Source organism: Cetorhinus maximus, chromosome 13 (assembly GCF_964194155.1).
Source record: "Cetorhinus maximus chromosome 13, sCetMax3.hap1.1, whole genome shotgun sequence".
Classification (NCBI taxonomy): Eukaryota; Metazoa; Chordata; class Chondrichthyes; order Lamniformes; family Cetorhinidae; genus Cetorhinus; species Cetorhinus maximus.
The window spans coordinates 49,934,156-49,952,046 of NC_135891.1; the positions used below are offsets into that span (position 1 = coordinate 49,934,156).

A 17,891-nucleotide genomic window follows, 5' to 3' on the forward strand; every position below is an offset into this window, starting at 1 on the left:
CTCTAATAATTGCAACACCTTCTACAACTGACTGCATTCACAAAACCAGCTAATCCAAATCGACTACAACATTTAAAAACCTATGTCTCAGGGACAACCAAAGGACACTTAACCATATATTATTTTAACCTTTTTTTATTGGACTCTAACTTCCCTTATTTCTGATACGTGTGTGTGTGTGGAGGGGGGTGGGGTTTGTGCGTGAGAGAGAGGGAGAGACATCATGTTTTAATTACTTTTTTCTTGGATTTAGTGGTTAATAAATTTGCTCTCTTTTTAATTCAAGAAGACCTTGTTTGATTGCCTGCTTATTGCTCACTGCATAAATAATTAAATACATTCTGATTTGGAAAGGAAATATCCTTGTGAAAAATAAACTAGAACCTTTGTTGTGACCAACCAAGGAGGCTGAATAGAGGAGCCCGTTCACTCCTTCTCACCTGGTCATAAAAGCTATTGTTTCTACTGTACTTGTCCTCTTAAGCCAGCGGTTCCCAAACAATTTTAGCTGAACCCTCCCCTGCCCTTTGAAAAAGAGTTATATTTTCCCATAAATAGTGTTGGTGTAGATATCATTGGCAACCAGATTTTATCAGCTGTTTTGTCACATTAGCTGTTTGAATTCTGCTCCTCTGAACTTTTTTTTTGGATTTTAATATGAAGTGCAATCATGTGATTTGATTTCATTTCAGGGAATTTCTTGGTACATCTCCCGATTTGTACTGTTAGTTTGCCAGAAGTGTGGCACAAACTCCTATTTACACATCCAGATGTGCATTTGACTACACTGCCGGCAGCGTAATGTTGGTAAATGAGGAACAGATCTGAGTAATTTTCTGGTCACTATATCTGCTGTCCTCTCAACATTGCTATCCTCCTCCATAACCTCATCATCACCCATCGGCTTGGGGATATCTGTCTCAGTCCACAGAAATGTGACATAAACTGTTACAATGTATATATGTCCAATTTGTAATGTAATGTGGTTTATTAATGTACGATGTATGTGACTGCTCTATTTTCTATTACAATATTTTCCTTTTCCCAGTAGCAGAGTTTCCTAAGGCAAGCATTTAATCTCAGCTGTTTGGCTTGCAAATGTAACAGATTTGTTCCCTAATAGAAATTGTACCAAAACCTTTTCAAGTGCTATTTATTGCCTCTGGGATTACATTCCCCCTTTTTGTTCCCAGGAATAGAGAAAATGGCTTCTTAGTAACAGTTGGTAATCTGAACTGTAAAATGTTGATCTTTCAGGTAACAGACCTCAGTAATATAAAGAATGTGACAAGGCTACCAAAGGGCACTAAGAGACACGCTGTACTCATCATTTTCAGTGATGATACTTCAAAAACCTTTGCATGTGAGTCCGGTAGGTGCCACATACTTCTCTCAACTAATCTTGAGCTGTCTAAATTGTGAAATAAATACTTAAATCTTTACTATTTGTTCACAGCATTATCTTTCTAATCAAACATATCAAGAATACAACTTTAAAAATAGCAACAAAAAAAAAATAGGTTACACTGTACCAGCATCCATTGAGGTGGTACAATGCCTTCTCCACCAACCACTGGGGATGAATTCCCTCAAAAGAGTGTTATGTAAGCCTAATAAAGTGTAACAAAACAGCACAGGATGGTTACAGAAAGGAATGTTGTTGACAATCAACCAGTTTCACCAATATTCTTGCTTGAAGACATACAACAATGTTAGCATTTGAGAAGCAGGTAAGAAAGATAAATAGGCAACTGCTCAGTTCTGCTGGTCATTCATTGGTTATAGTGCTTGTGCTCTTGTGAAATTAGTCTGGGGTGATGGCCTAAAATGGGCAATAGTGTATCGGATACTGTTTTATACCCTGTCCAATTATTTAAAGAGATGAGAAATCATGCAGGGCGTAAAGTGGACTTCCAAGTTGCTGTTGCCTGTTTTGGGCTACTGTCCATGATAAATTTCATCATCTCCATGCCATGCTCCTTAACTTGGTCTTCTAGCCTCCCTCACTGTTCCGCTGGAAGCATGGAGCAGTAGAAGGCATTGGGTGCTCCAGTGTAAATCAGAGACCACCATGCTGAACCTGTGTGGTGTTCTGGTTAGACTACACCTTGAACACTCAGTTCTGGTCACAGAGGCCCAAGGGAAACACCTACAATTTGAAACAACACCAAGAAGTGTTTAAAACCAACCAATGACTGAATGATAATGAAAACTAAAAAAGCTTTACACATTGTTCTTAAAAGGAAGTGAATAAGGGAAGATTATCTAAAAAGTATCTAAAATGCAATCTGGAATAGAAAAGATCAAGTCTAAGCAATATTTAAAGTTACAGCATGGTAGTAGGACAATTGGGCATAGATAAAATCTGGTTAAAGATGGGGACTAATGTTGAGAAGGAATTCTCCATGTGAAAGGGGGCAAATATTTGAATGGATTTCCAGGTACACTTGTGGCAAAATCTTTTCCTGGTGTTGTATTGAGCCATACAGATCAGTGAGGTTTGATTATTGGACTGTTGTGCTTCTCTCAGCAAGAGTGCAGATAGAGATGCCTGTTTGAGACAGAAAATACACAGCAGGGTTCTGGTTATTGTTCACTATGCAGGTATCCTTGCTACAAAGTATATGTTAATGGAAGTCTGACAAGGATACAACAGGTTTAGCTTCAATAATGTCCATGGTCCGATATTCTCTTATTGAAGACTAGCAAGTCGTCATGACTGGGAGGTGCTTGCGCTGTACAAAGTACTGCTGTAGTATCAGATTAGTGAGGATATAGTCTAGCCATCCTTGCAGGCGATATTCTCAGACTTGGAGACATTCTTCATCTCGTTACTGGACTTGTTTTATTTCCTGCAATTTCCTTGCAGTAGCTGGTAATTGATGAGTGATTAAGGATGTATATGCTTCAACTTCATTGATGAAGTGTAAATCCTCTTGTTTGGTTCCTTCTGATTGCATTCATGACAGTGTGTCTGCCGTTGTTTGATACCTCTGTGATGGAGTCATATCAATCTTAATCTGGGCGACATATTTTCAATTTCTTTCATGTTCAAATTAGTGGCTAGTGACTTATGATCTGTTTCAATTTTGAATTGCAATCCTATAACAGTCTAAAAATTTTTTGCACACCCACATTGCTACCAAGGCTTCTTTTTCTATTGTGGTGTATCATTGTTCTGTTTTTGTTAGTGACCTGGAAGCATAGTAGACTGGTCTGCGCTTGAAATAAAACTGCCCCCAGACCTGTAGGCAATGTATCTGCTGCTACTATGGTCGGTAATTCTAAGTCGTAATGTGCCAAGATTTCAGAAGGGATTAAAAGTTGTTTAATCCTTTCAAAAGCATTTTGCTAGTCTACATTCCAATACCACTGTTGACCCTGTCTCAACAGATGTTTCAAGGACTTGTCGACCTCCACTAAAATTGATAGGAACTTGCCATTTAGTTGACAATCCCGAGGAATCTTTGAAGCTCAGTTATATTCCTGGCTTGTGGAAAATCTCTGATTACTTTTGTTTTATGTGGATCAACTATGAATCCAGTGGTTTGTACTCCGTGACCTAGAAACTTGATCATAGGTTTGGCAGACTCACATTTTTCATTCAATGTTAGGCCTGCACCCTGTAAGACTCTTAGGACTGCTCTAACTCTGCGACCGTGCTCTTCTCTCATAGAGCCATGTATAAATATGTCGTTCATATTGCATATGGTTTAGCTTTAGCTCGTAGGGCGATACGGTACTCTGTCTTTAACTTCCCTAGGCCTGTAATCAATTTTGGAAATTAATTTTGAAATGTACTGCTGTAGCTCTCATCAGAAACTTTGTCCACTTTATGGATTAATTGCACTTTAGGCATGCCTTTCTGTTTTTTGGAGAGCACTCTTGATTTTCAATGACAAAGAGGTCAGAGGATTTCATGGTCTTTATACTTCATCTTTGCCATGAGTTGGCCTTTGACTTTTAAAGTTGTCCCGCCAGGACCTTTTTGATAGATGAGGACTGCAATGTAATCTGTTTGAGCCAGCTGACTTCATCGGATAAAACTGAAACCCCTGCTCCTGTGTCTAGCTTTAAAGTCTGTGAGGTGTCTGTCCACTTAGAGTTTAGTACTCCAATACATGTTTTCAGGATCGTTTACCTCCTCCAGGAAGGTTAGTTCCTTTGCTTTTGCTTCTTCCACTCCTTGAATGTGGCTCTGTTTTAAAATTTCCTTCCTTTTTTTACAGGTTGTCGGCATTTTTGACTGACAAACAGTTTGAAATAGCCCATTTTTCCACAGTCATGGCACACTGCTCTCCCGCACCTCCCCCACTCCACTGGACATTTTTCTCACTTGTGAGGTTTGTTCCCGCCACACTGAAGACATTTCAAAATGGTGGATGGCGCATTTTTCCCTGCTTTTGAGGGGTTAGGCTTTGACTCACTCACTCTTTTATGGCCTACAAACTGGTCTCAGTCTATCATGGGACCTCTCCTTCCCCGTGAACAATGCCCAATTCTGTTTCCTAAGTTCTGTTTGCCTCGCAGTCTGCACTGCTTTCACGGTGTTAAATCCTCTCTTGTCTGTAAGAGATCTGACAATGCTTCATTTAGGACCCCTACTGGGGTTCTGTTGTGAATCAGCTCACTTTAATAATCAGTTCCCTGCCAGCCTATAGAGATCATTGATGAATGAATCCGTGCTTTTGCCCGGTCTTTTATTAACTTTAGCCCTCTATTATTATATTCCGATAGATGCTGAAATAAAAGTCGAAAAAGTTTGCAGGACTTCTTTGTAGGAGCCTTCCTGCCTTGCTATCACATTGTCAGCGTTAGATCCTACTGCATTATGTAGTGTTCTGGACTGTCCCTTTGATCTTCTTGTGTAATCCTAAAGTCATTCTGTACCTTGTGAACCCTTTTCTCCAGTTGTCCCAGTTCTGGGCCTGTTGAAAGCCCTCTGAAATGACCCTGAGAGTGGCAGTGTGGATTCCATGTTTCTGCTGAGCCCTGGAATTGTAACTGCTTCTGTGCTACTGCTTGCTGTTTCAGGACTGTGCTCACTGCTGTCCAGTCTCCGGGCCTGTGTCTCAGCTTGTATCTGTTGCTCCCACGATGTTCCAATGTCTTGGTGAGTCTTTTTTTTGGTCCTTCCTTTGAGGATCTCTTTTCTTGCCAGCCCTGTATCTACTTTTTAAGGTTTACTGGGTCTTTTACTCACTGCCACCATGTTTTGTTGTATGGTCAGTGTCTCGATGAGGGTTTAGGGGATTGTCTTTTCTCCCAAAGTATGCTGCTCGAATTTGTAGTTTCTCAAAACTATTACTCTTTATTTACAGCAAGTGTTTACACATTGGGACCTCTATACAAGTTTGGAGCTTCTTCTTCTTCCAGATCTCTCTTACTTTTCAGTCGTGTGACCTGACATTATTACATCAGCATCATGTATGTTTCTGATGTTAACCCTTTACTCTACACCCAGATCCTTCCCAGAAAAGAAGAGTAAAAAAGCAAGAGGTTAAACTCTGTGATTAACATTCATTGTTCAAATAGTCAATTGACCCCCAAATATTACTCATTATTCTGTCTCTCAGCAGCTCAGTCCTGACACTGACTGGTGGTTAGGCAACAACAATGATAATTTGCATTTATAACACATGAAATCTTCCTAAGATGCTTCATAGGAGAGTTACCAAACAAAATGTGACGCCAAGCCACATAAGTTGATATTAGGACAAATAACCAAAACTTGGTCAAAGAGATAATTTTTAAGGTGTGTGTTAAAGAAGGAGAGAGGGATAGCGAGGTTTAGGGTGAGAATTCCAGATCTTAGGTCCTAGGAAGCTTAAGTCATAACCTTCAAAGTTGGAGCAAGGGGCCAGAATTGGAGTGCATTAATCTTGAAGGGATACATGACTGAAGGAGGTTACAGAGATAAGAATGAGTGAGACCATGGAGGGATTTGAAAACAAGGATATAATTTTATAATCACGGTATTGATGCATTGGGAGCCAGCAGAGGTAGGTGAGTTAAGGTTTGGACAGCAGAGTTTTGGATGAGCACAAGCTTATTTGGGATTGAAGATGGGAGACCAGTCAGGAGAGCATTGGAATAGTCTGACTCCACTCCACAATTAGATGTGTGGTGACATAGTTAGAATGTGATTGTTTAGTCTGTGTGGTTTCCTGAATAAGCCTGATGGACTTTTGGTGACGGGAGTTGGGGATGGAGGAATTCATGGTGACAATGCTGTTGATGCCAATTCATCCCAATTAATTTGACCATAGGTGTTACAGCAGACACAGTTAGCTTCCTGTTTCTGAGAATCAGCCTTACTGTGTGCTCCTGTTCATTTCAGAATGTTGTAAACTGAAAATAGCTCCAGTCTTTCCTGGATTTATGCTGAAACTGGCAAAAACCCAATAGCTCAGAATAAGAGCAGCATTAAGATAAAGCTAGGAATTTTAAAGTTTTATGAGCCACAAATTTCTAAGCTTAGAAGCTTAGCTTGAAAAAGCAGAATCCAGTTTCCTTTTGTCACTTAGAATTGTAAAATAGCATTTGTTCCGTATATTTTACGTGCATTTAAACTGCCTGATAATCGCCAAGCTGATGGTAAGAGCCTATGAAGCTGACCATTGCCCTCACACGAATAAATGATTAGTCTGAAGGAAAATAGTCACATTCATGTTCAACTTTAGAAAAGGCCATTGGTAAATGTTCACATTCAAGTTTTAAGTTATTGTGATTCAAAGACCATTGGAGACTGATGTTACCTCCTGATATAGAGAATAAAATTATGATCATAAAGCTTTTAGTTACTTTGTTCATTGCTGGACTTCAGATGCAAACATGGTTTCTAAATATTAGCTCTAATTTGAAGTTAATAGTTTAATGTTTTGAGGCTTTCCTGGCTTGTGAAATAAAATTGACTTTCTGCTGACAAAGCTGTACAAAGTATATTCCCGAGATCACGTTGCTTTAATTCTGTGTGCTTTCTCAGAGCTTGAGGCTGAAGAATGGTGCAAACTCCTACGTATGGAGTGTCTGGGAAGCAGAATCAACGACATCACCCTAGGGGAACCTGATTTGCTGACAGCTGGTGTTCAGAGAGAGCAAACAGGTATGTATCACTTGCTAGTGACATCAGCTATATTTCTATGCTGCCCAAAGGCAAATCATCCAATGAAATTTGCCAAAAAGAAAACAAAAGATATGAGGTGTATGATTCTGGATTTGAGGGCTCTGGAGTATGGCAGCATTGGAGTGCGGCTGCTGGTGTTTGACATACAGGGAGGATCCTTTGGTCTGACATTACTGTGGAAGGAAAGCCTACAGTATAGTACAACCATAGTGGAGACATCTGAAGTTGGCAGAGCTAAGGTGATCAAAGATGGCATTTAGTGATGGATTCTTGCTGTCAAGTGGAAATGGGGGAATACCACTGACCAGTGGTAGCACTGAGTGAGACTGAGGGCATCCCACATCTCGAAGAATAACTTATAACTTCATAAGAAAGCTCTATAAACATTAAATTTAATGCCTCGGGTAGGTGTAGTAACACCAGCAACCACTACCTGCCCAGTAGTACTGCCGAACAACGAGGAGCGGCTAGCCTCTGATTGGCTGGCAGTTCTTGGTGGGTGGGACTTCTGCCCCTCAGAGTCCTTGATCCCTGTTATGTATTTAATATGTCAGGCCTTCCTGAAAAGAAGTGACATGGGACTCTCGCCGGCTCTCCAGCCGGGAGTGGGGGTGAGACATCCTCCATTAAATACTGTCTTGGGAACATAACTTTGCCTATCTGTTTGTCTCTTTCCCTTTTTCTTCCTTCCCTATTTCATGGGTGTCAGTAAGTATCAACAAGTCACGTGATAATCCTGTTAATACACTCCTTCCGCACATGCACGCACATACACACTCGAAGTTCACACACACAAATACAGATTACAAAGTAGTGGAGGAGAAATTTGACCAAATTATCATCCATATGAAAAAAAAGTTCACAGTTCATAGCTTGGGGTCTCAATTGGCTTCAGGCTGAATTAAATGAAGTTGATGCCTCCAATTTAAGATGTAGACGCCAAAGTTTGTTGTTCTCCTGGTGACACAGCTGTGGTTATTTCTTTAAAATCTCTTTCTACTGCAGAATAGAAACAAAGTCAAATTAGTAGACATGTTCCTAGCTTGTTAGTTGGGTGGAGAGAGAGAGAGATCGAAGAGCTCCACTGAGCTCAACTGCTAGTCCCATTCTGCTAAGAAACCCATGTGCTTAAAACTACACAAAAGACTTGGACTGGTCGTGTGATCTCTCTCCAACTGCCAGTAAATCAAAATAATTTTGTATTCCAATTATAACTCGATTAACCTGTCTGGAGAGCAAGCTTAAAAATCAATGGCTTTTGCCCAAGCAATTAACCTTTGAATGGTTTGTCTTCAGCAGTTGAATACTGTAGGTGATTCCCAAAGCTATCTTGTCAATAGGGTAGGAAGGGAGGTCTTTCACAGCCCCCAGAGAGGTTCATTGTTTTTGATGTGTCTTGCAGATTTGCTATCCCCTCTCCTGAGGTGCACTACATGTATACTTTTTAACCCTCCCATTGGCACTTCCACAACCCACGGATCTAATGGTTTTATTTTGGGTATATTTGGGTATATGGGATAAATCTGATTTCTAGAGTGGTAGTGAGTTGTAACCTGTTTTTAAACTCCTGTAATGTGTCCAGATTCACCTCCTTCACCTCATCTTCAGTTGGGTGACAAAAGGTTGTTGGTTTTTATGAGTTTTGAAATTCAGACTTGTCTGTTTGATTTGCCATTGGGTAATTCCACACGGTTGCACTAGTATGGCCCTTGTGGCTCCCACAAGTCATGTTTATTTTAGGGTGTGCTACCTCCCTTTCTCTTTTGCCTTTGGAATGGGTTTTCCCCAGACCTTCCCCATGTCCTCTGGGACACTACTCGAGTGGCTGTCAACTCCTGCTGTAGTCCCCTGTGGTTCTTCAGCTAAGTGAGGCATTTCTCTCACTTTGTTTTTTTGCATGAAACTTCCCTGGTCCCCATTTACATCTGGAAAGAAGGTTTCTGCTAGCCATGGTTCAGGCTCATTCCCTTCAACCTCTGCCTTTTCGGTTTAGCATCTTTGCTTTCCCCTGACCATCTTAAATTCAACAGGCTCTACTCTGACCTTTTATTAAAACTCTTCAGGCTCTAACCTGGCCTCTTATACTTTGGTTGGCTTTTTTTTTAGCCTCTTCAATTCTGAGGGGCATTATCACCTCCTGCTGGATCTTTGAACCTTCCTTGGCCCTCTGCATCTGTGCAGCTTTTGTTTGGTTTTCCCCAGCCTTCTCAGTCTCCATGGGCTGCTCTGGATCCTTTGGGGCCGCTACCTTCTAACCAGTCACATCGTTTCCTAACAAAATGTCTATCCCTTGCATGGAGAAGCTTGGGATGGTACCCATAAATAGCGCCATAACCAGTTCGCTTTGCAAGGAAATTTTCAATAATGGCAGCCCTACACAGTCTCCAGTGAGTCTTTTAACCAGCACATTAGTATTCATTCTGCTCCTGGTTGGAAGATTGCCAATGGCTGACACCAGCAGAGTCTGCAAATAGCCAGTATCTTGAAGAATGCTGATCCCCATCTCCAGCCCTTTGACAAGGAATTCCATGAGCCTATCACACCCATCATTGGAGGTGACAATGAAAGAAACAGGGAATAGAGGTTTGAAAAGATGGTTTGCATTAGAGAAAGGAAGCCAGGAGCTACAGCATTCCAGATTGCTCGCAAAGACACTGCTCTGGCCAAACATATAAAAGATGTCAGATTCCTGATCTTCCTGATAGCCCAGAAGATATCAATTAATATAACTACTTAAGAACCTACCCTATAAGTTGTACATAATTTAGCATAACATGGAATCGTCGTTTGGTAGTACAAAATTTGAGTATCGCTGAACAGGGACATATGTCAAAGCTTTTCATCTTTCACTCATCAGGACAATCACAAGAATGCCAAATGTAGAGCTTAGGATTACTCAGGATTACTCCCAGTGCCACATGCTAGCGAGATCAGGAATAGGAGAATGGATCAGATGAATGCATGGCCAGAGAGATGGTGTAGGAGGGAGGGATTTAAATAACTGAGGCATTGGGACCGATTCTGGGGAAGAAGGGACCCGTGCAAGCTGGACAGGTTGCACCCCAGCAGGTCCCAGACCAATATCCTCACAGGGGTATTCATTAGTATTGTGGGGGAGGGTTTAAACCAGAGTGGCAGGGGGGGTGGGAACCTGAGCAGGGGGACACGAGAGGAAGACAAAGATAGAATGAGAGACAGAAAAGTAGAAAGCAAAAGTGGGAGGCAGACAAAACAAGGGCTAGCAGCAAATAGGGCCATAGTACAAAAAATGTGTAAACATGCTAAAAAGACAAGTTTAAAGACACTGTATCTGAATGCACACAGCGTTTGCAATATGGTAGACAAATTAACAGCACAAATAGATGTATATGATTGCGATTATGGAGACATGGCTGCAGGGTGACCAAGGCTGGGAACTGAATATCCAAGGGTATTCGATATTTTGGAAGGACTGGCAAAAAAGAAAATGGTGTTAGTTAAGGATGAAATTAGCGCAATAGTGAGAAAGGATATTGACTCAGAAAATCTAGACGTAGAGTCAGTCTGGGTAGAGCTAAGAAGCAATAAGGAACGGAAAACATTAGTGGTAAGGTAGGGGGTGTCATGAAACAGGAAATTAAAGATGCATGTAACAAGGGTGCTACAGTAGTCATGGGTGATTTTAATCTACATGTAGATTCGGCAAACCAAATTAGCAATAATACTCTGGCAGATGAATTCCTGGAGTGTGTATGAGATGGTTTTTTTAGACCAGTACATTGAGGAACCAATTAAGGAACAAATTATCTTAGATTTGGTATTGTGCAATGAGAAGGGGTTAATTAATAATCTTGTGCAGTGCCCTTTAGGGAAGAGTGACCATAACATAAGGGAATTTTTCATTAGGGTGGAAAGTGAAGTAGTCCAATCCGAAACTTGGGTCCTAGGAAACTACGAAGGTATGGGGGTGAGTTGGCTACAATAGATTGGGAACTTCATTAAAAGGTGGATAGGCAATGGCTAATACTTAAGGAACAAATGCATGCATTGTAACAGTTATACATTCCTTTCTCGCGCAAAAACACAACAGGAAAAGTGGCCCAATCATGGCTAACAAAAGAAATTAAGGATAGTATTATATCCAACGAGGATATAAAATTGCTAGAAATAGTAGCAAGTCTGAGGATTAGGAGCAGTTTAGAATTCAGCAAAGAAGGACCAAGAGAGTAATTAAGAGGGGAAAAATAGAGTATGAGAGTAAAGTTGCAAGGAACATAAAAGTGTCTGTAAAAACTTCTGTAAGTATGTAAAAAGAAAAAAAAGATTAGTGAAGACAAATGTAAGTTCCTTACAGTCTGAAATGGGAGAATTTAAAATAAATAACAAGGAAATGGCAGAGCAATTAAACAACTACTTTAGTTCACGGAAGAAGACACAAATAACTTCCCAAAAATGTTAGGGAACCAAGGGCCGAGTGAAAAGGAAGAATTGAAGAAAATTAGTATTCATAAAAAAAATAGTGCTGGAGAAATTAATGGGACTGAAAGCCAATAAATCCCCAGGGCCTGATAATCTACATCCCAGGGTACTAAAGGAAGTGGCCATGGACATAGTGGATGTGTTGATTGTCATCTTCCAAAATTTTGTAGACTGTGGAACCATCCTGGCAGATTGGAGGGTTGCAAATGTAACCCCACTATTTAAAAAAGGAGGGAGGGTGAAAGCAGGGAATTATAGACTGGTTAGCCTAACATCAGTGGTAGGGAAAATGTTAGAGTCTATTACAAAGGATGTGCTAACAGGACACTTAGAAAATATCAACGGGATTAGACAAAAATCAACATGGAATTATAAAAGGGAAATCATGTTTGACAAACGTACTGGAGTATTTTGAGGATGCAATTAGTAGAATAGATAAGGGAGAACCAGTGAATGTGATATATTTGGATACTATATTAACAAGAATTGAGAATTGGTTAACAGATAGGAAACAGAGTAGGAATAAATTTTTTTTTGGAGTGGCAGGCAGTGTATCAGTGATTTGGGGAAGGAACCAAATGTAATATTTCCAAGTTTGCTGATGACACTAAACTATATGGGAATGTGAGTGGTGAGGAGGATGTAAAGAGGCTTCAAGGCTATTTAGACAAGTTGAGTGATTGGGCAAATACATGGTAGATGAAGTATAACATGTATACGTGTGAAGTTATCCACTTCAGCAGGGAAAGCAGAATGGCAGAGTATTATTTAAATGGTGCCAGATTGGGAAATGTTGATGTACAAAGGGACCTCGGCGTCCTTGTACACCAATCACTGAAAGCAAGCATGCAGCTGGAGCAAGCAGTCAGGAAGGCAAATGGTATGTTGGCCTTCATAGCAACAGGACTTGAATATAGGAGCAAGGATGTCTTACTGCAGCTTTACAGGGCCTTGGTGACCCAACAAGTATTGTGTGCAGTTTTGATCTCCTTTCCTAAGAAAGGATATACTTGCCATAGAGGGAGTGCAGCGAAGGTTCACCAGATTGATTCCTGGGACAGCAGGATTGTCATATGAGGAGAGATTGGGTCGACTAGGCCTGTATTTACTGGAGTTTAGAAGAATGAGAAGGGATCTCATTGAAATGCACAAAATTCTGACATGGTGGGAAAGACTGGATGCAGAGATGATGTTTCCTCTGGCTGGAGGTTCTAGAACAAGGGGTCACAGTCTCAGGATATGGGGTAGGCCATTTAGGACCGAGTTGAGGAGAAACTTCTTCACTCAGAAGGTGGTGAACCTGTAGAATTCTCTACCACTGAAGGCTGTAGATGCCAAGTCACTGAATATATTTATGAAGTAAATAGATAGATTTATAGACTCTAAAGGTGTCAAGGGGTATGGGGAACAAGTGGGATTATGGCGTTGAAATAGAGGATGAACTGCGATCATATTGAATTGTGGAGCAGGCTCAAAGGGCCGAATGACCTACTCCTGCTCTTATTTTCTATGTAAAGGGAACAACAATTTAGACTTCATGAGATGAGTGTGCTGATTGTTTGGCAAGTGGACTCTGATTGGTAGAGGCTTTACTATGGAGAACGTACCAGTTAACTGATGACTGGCAGTTAACCACCAAGCTTTGTTTAAATTCAAACCAGGCAAGTTGGCTCTGATTGGTCAAGGCGTTTCCCATGGGAATGAACTGGAGAATGGCTGTTGCCTGTTTTATTCAGTTGAAACAGGCACAACGTGTACATGCTCTTTCTGTATACAAACAATCCTGAGTGTGCTAAGAATTATGCTGATAACCAATTGAAGGCCATCAGTCGGGCTCACAGTGTGGCTCAATTATGCATGATAGAAGCTACATATATTAATACACAGCGCCCTGTTCTTTGCAGACAGAAAGAACATGCACACACAGTGTGCTTGTTTCAACCGAACAAATTGGGCGACAGTCATTCTCTGGTTCTTTCCCCAGTGCAATGCCTTGACTAATTAGGATGAACCTGCCTGGTTTGAATTTGAACAAATCTTGGCAGTTAACTATCAAGTCACCAGTTAACTGGTGCATTCTCCACGACAATGTCTCTACCAATCAAAGCCCACTTGCCAACTAGTCAGTACTATCATCTTATGAAGCATCAATTGTTGTTCCCTTTATATTTGGTATTCTTGCGAATGTCCTGATGAATGCAAGATGAAAAGCTTTGGTATGTCTTTTTTCAGCAATAACCTGGAATGTTCTTCAAGAATAGAAGCCATGTCAGGACTGAGACCATATTTATTACAAGCTTCAGCCCATAGGTTAAGATAGCACATAAATTTTCAACATGTTGGCACCTTGTTGCTATTTCTCTGCTATCCTGTATGAATTTCTTTAGTAGGAATAAATTAAGGTATTTAGTATGGTATCCTTTCAAATATAATAGAATTCTCACAAAAAAGGCAAATGCCACTCCTGTCTTTAAATTGTTTGGTTTGCTTTTTCAGAGAGGTTCAATGTATATTTAATGCCATCTCCTAATCTGGATGTACATGGGGAATGCACTTTGCAGATAACATATGAGAACATCTGCCTTTGGGACATCCACAATCCCAGACTAAAGCTGGTCTCGTGGCCTCTCAGTGCACTCAGACGATACGGACGGGACCCTACATGGTTCACATTTGAAGCTGGAAGGTAAGAGGCCACTCTTGTTCATTTTCCCCCCGTGTTCGTATGAATAAAGATATTCCTCAGCTTGAGGCTTGTTGATTAATTATGAGAATAAAGACTTCTCGTTAAATAGATATTTTATAAAAGTATGATTGTTTCAATTTATGCTCCATTCTTTGAAATGGTCATAAAATATATAGGATAAAATATTTATGTCATATAAGATCAATGTGAATGTTATAGGCAACTAAAATTGTGCTACAAACATATGAATTAGGAGCAGGAGTAGGCCACTCGGCCCATCGAGCCTGCTCTGCCATTCAATAAGACCATGGTTGATCTGATGGTAACCTCGACTTCACTTTCCTGCCATCCCCGTTAACCTTTCACACCCTTGTTTATCAAGAATCTATCTACCTCTGCCTTAAAAATATTCAAAGACTCTGCTTCCAACACCTTTTGAGGAAGAGAGTTCCAAAGACTCACAATCCTCTGAGAGGGGAAAAAAAACTCCTCATCTATAAATGCTGTAAACCCAGACTATTGAGATAATCACTGATTATCTGTTGTATAAATGCTCATAAATAACAGAAACACTGTTTCTTACGGTATGAAGTTCAATTGGGAACCAATCATGATAATGGGAAATACTTCCCATACCAATTTACTGCAATTGGTATCACTGTATGATTGCTGACATCATAAGAAAGTGAGAAATATAGGCCATATGACCTATTCAACCTGCTTTACCGTTTAATAAGATCATGGCTGATCAACTCAATTTCAGTTTCCCATCCAATTCCCATATCCCTTGAGTCCAAAAATCTATCAATTTCAGCATTAGTCAATGACTAAACATCTACAGAGAAGTTTGAAGATGCACAACTTTCTGAATAAAGAAATTTATCCTCATCCCAGCTCTAAATGGCTGACCCTTATCCTGATATATAATTTTAAAACTTGCAGTCAAATCTTGTCACTTGTAGTGTAAGGCAGGTGGAACATCTGTTTTTACTCTGTATTTTCATCACTGCATACCTCGAGTTCAACCTTACAGTTACATTTTCACTTCTCATGTTTATCTCCCTTATGGCATGTGTGAGCAGATATTCAAAAGTTCCAAGTCATTGTCAAATTCAAGTAAGTTTTGTACACAAGTCTTGAATGTTCAAAACGTTACTGCCCAGCAAGCTCTGGTGGGGTTGGCAGGCTTGAGATTTGAAACTCAGATCTTTTCCTCACTGTCTGAGTTATCAGGCCAGATTGGAGTTGATTTTCAAGCTGGCATCAACAGGCAGTTATGTTTGGTCCAATCTATATCAATTTATATTATGCAGCTCAATTGCAAGCAGCTGTAAGTTTGAAATAAATCTAGTTACATGTACAATGTAATTAGTATAGACAGAGAGGGCATTCAACACAGGTGACACAGAGTAGGATAACCACATCAATTATTGATAATCTCAGGATGCTCGCTTCTCAAGTGACTGTTTCAAAAGTCTACAAATCACCTGGAACCTATGTGTGACTTTAACATTTCTGCATGGAAGAGCAAAATTATTTTTTTGTGGCAAAAGAATCATAAGGGAGTTGAAATTTTTAAAAACAAATCAGCGAGTTAAAAGGATGGTAAAAGAAGATTCAGTGATAACTTTCAAAATTGCAGGGTTACAGGAAAAGAGGAAGGGGGTGAGAATAATTGGATTGCTCTTTCAAAGTACTGGCACATACAGGCTGACTGACCTCCTTCTGTGCTGTATGCTTTTACGACATGTATAAGCTTTGATGCTCAGAATTTAAGGTTCTCTTTTGCTTCGTGTGCTGATTGACCACTTTAATGTCATGGTATGTGAGAGCATTTTCACTGAGGCAGTCTCTGTTTTCTAACTGTGTGAAGAAGGAAACAAAAGCCAGTATACTATTTAGCTCACGTTAGCTCTTTATTGCGCTTCATGTTAATTAGGGCACATCCACCAGATTAAGGTCATAATTCAAATCTCATGCCTATCTAGGTACAACAACAATACTGTATCTTCAAAGAAAATTAAACTGCAAAACCTAAATGTTGCTCTGGGATTAGTTTTGTTTTGACATTTCACTGCCATAAAAAAGAATATGCTCTTTCAGCTTTTGACCTTTTGTGTTCAAAATCTACCTTAACATTGAAAGGAAACACATTCTACTATTTCCTTTTCCATCTCCGCTCTGTGCTCGGAGATCGAGACAATTGAAACTGCAGTTATGGAAAATAGAATCATTTAAATCAAATATAAAAATGTGCTAGATTGTATCCTTGCTAGTAAAATTATCACTTTATTTTGGAAGATGCCCTTGAGCCTCTGAAAAGTGTTAAAAAAAAAGGCTGAAACAAGGCAAATGCCTTGGGCGATTATTGTTTCGATCTGCATACAGTAAGTAATTTTATTGCAAAAATGTCCTAATTTACCTACCTATCATTTGCTATTATTATTTTCTGAATGTTATATTTCACTATGCCGGAGGGGGGGTGGGATTCTGCTATGGATGAGAGGCACTCAATACGAAAAAGCTATGGCTATAAAGACAAGTTGTGTTTTCAATAGCTGTGACTTTTGAAAATTGGCCCAAGTATAATTCAGCAAGTAAAAGATTGCTTTGTTCCATTGAGAATGTCATCATCACTCCCACAAGCTTGTGCCAGTCTAGGTGATAAATTGGTTGTTGATCAACAATTCAGTGATAAGATATCAATCTGTCACACTGCAACCATTTTCTTGCTATCACTACAACTGTATGAATGTATCATATAAATCAAATCAAAATAAAGCAAATCACTCCAATATCACGTCGGTTACAATAAAAAAGCACCCAATACATGTTGCAGCTTCAAACCTGTGGTAAAAGTCTTTGACGAGTTAATTTAGTTATAATTTTGATGTTTTAGTTTTAATTGTATTCACAATGGGTCGATAAACTCTGATTTAAAAGAAAAATGATGTCAGCTGAAGAAAATTTGACCAAACTTTATTAATACATTCAGAAGTTCTAGCTGAAGCATCTATAGGAAAAAGTTGAATAAAAATAGCTGCTCATTTACCCCATGGGGCAGGATTTTGCTTGTGGGCTTCTGAACCCCACCATCAGACTCAAATAGGGTTGATAAACCCACCCTGTAGGGGGAACTGTCACTCACCTCTGATTTTCCCTAAATTGGCCAATTAATGGCCAGAGGGCAGGCTCACGTCTGATTAAACAAGGTGGGCAAGCTCTTGAAGCTGGAGGGTCAATTGGAGGCCTTCCAGCTTGGAAATAGCAGCAGGATGCCATGTCAGCTAACTAAGGGACCGGATGCTCCAAGGTGTAAGTGTCCTTTCTCCAACTTTTTGAAAGTTAATACAAAAGAAATACTGATCGAGAGCCAAGACCACCGTTGTGGAGGGGAAGCCCTCCCACACAGCGGCCTGCAGCTGCAGCAGAACCCAGGCAGGGAGGGAAGGTTTATTAGCCTGCCTGGAGCACTGATTCCCCAGTTTCCTGCTGGGATGCTGCCTCCAGGCAGCTTCATTGTTCCCCTGTTGCCCACTGGGACCTCGATACCAACTGGAAAATCCAAATTTGCCTCTGATGATTGGCCTTAAGTGGCCATTAATAAGGTGAATTGGCTAC

At 40.2% G+C, this 17,891-nt stretch overlaps 1 protein-coding gene across 2 annotated transcripts in view; it reads left to right on the forward strand.

The window, feature by feature from the left end:
* The window catches only part of LOC144688602 (docking protein 5-like), a 510,185-nt gene that overhangs the window by 306,279 nt on the left and 186,015 nt on the right, over positions 1 to 17,891 (forward strand). For both annotated transcript variants that reach the window (XM_078555371.1, XM_078555372.1), the window contains exons 3-5: positions 1,258 to 1,372; positions 6,986 to 7,105; positions 14,081 to 14,270. In XM_078555371.1, the coding sequence (XP_078411497.1) occupies positions 1,258 to 1,372; positions 6,986 to 7,105; positions 14,081 to 14,270 (425 nt within the window). The remainder of the gene's footprint in view (positions 1 to 1,257; positions 1,373 to 6,985; positions 7,106 to 14,080; positions 14,271 to 17,891) is intronic.